This window comes from Atta colombica, unplaced genomic scaffold, assembly GCF_001594045.1.
Source record: "Atta colombica isolate Treedump-2 unplaced genomic scaffold, Acol1.0 scaffold1, whole genome shotgun sequence".
NCBI lineage: Eukaryota > Metazoa > Arthropoda > Insecta > Hymenoptera > Formicidae > Atta > Atta colombica.
In genome coordinates this window covers 1,784,975-1,787,017 of record NW_017259183.1, presented here as the reverse complement: position 1 = coordinate 1,787,017, position 2,043 = coordinate 1,784,975, and the positions used below count along the sequence as shown (strand labels likewise).

The 2,043-nt window shown below is 44.7% G+C and overlaps 1 protein-coding gene across 1 annotated transcript in view; it reads right to left on the bottom strand.

Moving 5' to 3' along the window:
- LOC108694362 (monocarboxylate transporter 9) overlaps window positions 1–950 on the bottom strand; it is an 11,756-nt gene extending 10,806 nt beyond the window's left edge. The window contains exon 1 of the mRNA XM_018203793.1: window positions 791–950. Coding sequence (XP_018059282.1) covers window positions 791–929 — 139 coding nt within the window. The 5' untranslated portion in view covers window positions 930–950. The remainder of the gene's footprint in view (window positions 1–790) is intronic.
- Between the last annotated feature and the right edge of the window lie 1,093 nt (window positions 951–2,043).

The following is a 2,043-nucleotide window of genomic DNA, read 5'->3' as shown; positions in this document are numbered from 1 at the left end:
TTGTATATAATTTTTTTATTTACTTAAAAATGCGATTTGTTTTTAATACATTAAAGTTTATTAGTTGCATTATGATTTAATTACAATAAAATAATATAATAATATAATTACACAATTCAATTAGAATTTAAAAAATAAAATGATACACATTAATATAAGGTGTTACATCAGATACGTATAATACTTCATAAAATAAAACGCAATATCTAAAAAACAGAAAAGATAATACCTAATTGAGTATATAAACTTTACTTGTTAGAAGAATTATAAAAAACGCGCAATGTCCAAGGAACAACATAATGCCTCTGAATTGTGCTGAGGTTATCAGTGACACCAGTTGGCGATAGCAAAAATCATTACGTATCCAAAAGATAAAAGAGGGATAAGAATTGTTCTAACGACTGTCTGCCCTGAGGCTTCCTTGTGATTCCCATAATTCATCATATAATTGTGACATCATTTACAAACATCAACAATACGACAAATTTTCTCCTTCTGCGAATTTCAGTACATATTTACATACATATGTTAGAAATACCAACAGACTTTTCATATGAATTTTAAATAACGCTTCCCTATTTCTCGCGTTTTATGCGGAAAACTTTACAACAAAGATGATTCGCGTAAAAATATCGACGATGTTATTTGCTTGACTAAACGTTTGGAATACATTTCTTTTATTTTCTGATTTTCTAGATTTTCCAAAAAAATATCGATTTGAACAAAACGGGCAAAGTGAAATGAGGCGCTTTCTTTCAGGCATGTTCATTATCGATAACGGCTGGCTCACCTAATTTATTGGTCCCATTGTGGCGATCTTGATTATTGGAGCTCTGCGACACCAGCCTGTAGTCGCCCTTCCGGGGCTTGTTCGGGCCGAACTTGATGTTGATTCCATTGTCCTGATCTTGAACCCGTTGCATCGTCATCGACCTTTAACCGCGGCTCTCGCGCGCGCGCGTATCATACAAAATATATAAGTACACTAAATTGACACACGCGGCTGCCGTATTGTACACACACGTACGGGATACGGAAGTAAAATGAATGAGAGAGATAAAACGCTGGGGGCCCAATTGCCGATTATGGGGAATAAATATTACGTGCGTATGTGCGTGTGTATGCGTGAGAGACTAAACACAGTGGCGCGAAACGGCAACAGATAAACGACCGAGAGGGACAGCGGGGAGAGAAAATTAGAGATGACGAAGAGATGACAAAGAGGGAGAAAGAAAGAGAGAGAGAGAGAGAGAGAGAGAGAAGATAAGGGCAATAGCCGCTTTCCTCTTTTCTTCCTTCCTGCTTCTCTCCTTCAGATATCTATCTGCCCCTTCTTCACAACGCGGTTTTTATCGCGCGCGCGCACGCGTGTGCGTGTGCGTGCGGTGTGTGTGTGTGTGTGAGTGTGTGTGTGTGAGTGAGTGTGTGTGTGTTGTGTGTGTGTGTGTGCTGTTAATGATATTCACAGCGGTGTAGGTAGACGGATAGGTAGATGCCGCGACGATGACATCGGAGAGGCGCGCGTCAATGCTCCGCGCGAAAACGGCACTGCGCGTCGCTCTGCGAATCTTCTTCGCGGGGCCGTGTCATGAACCCGTGCGTGCCAACGGCGTTGTCGTCCGTCCTCGTGCGCCTCCACCGCCTACCGTTTTCACGATCATCCGCCACCACCGTTCCAGTCATAGACCCCGTCAGCCGACCGTCAATCGACCCAACCGCGCTGTTCTTCCTCCGCCCTCGCCGGACAATCTCGCCACCTTCGTCGATACTTCCACCCGTCTTCGTCGATTACCTCCTCGTCGACGTCCTCCTCCTCGTCCTCGTCCTCGTCCTCGTCCTCGTTCTCGTCGTCGTCGTCGTCGTCGTCGTTGTCGTCTAGGCGCATAGAGAACGCGGAGCGACACCAGTACACGCACATAAACCTCGCCCTCAAACTGTCGCGGTCATCCTGTGCTTCATGCGTGTGTTACGCGCGGCTTCAACCACGCACTCGTGACACGCGTACTGATATGTACGTCACTGTGCGTCACGAGCCGACTGATC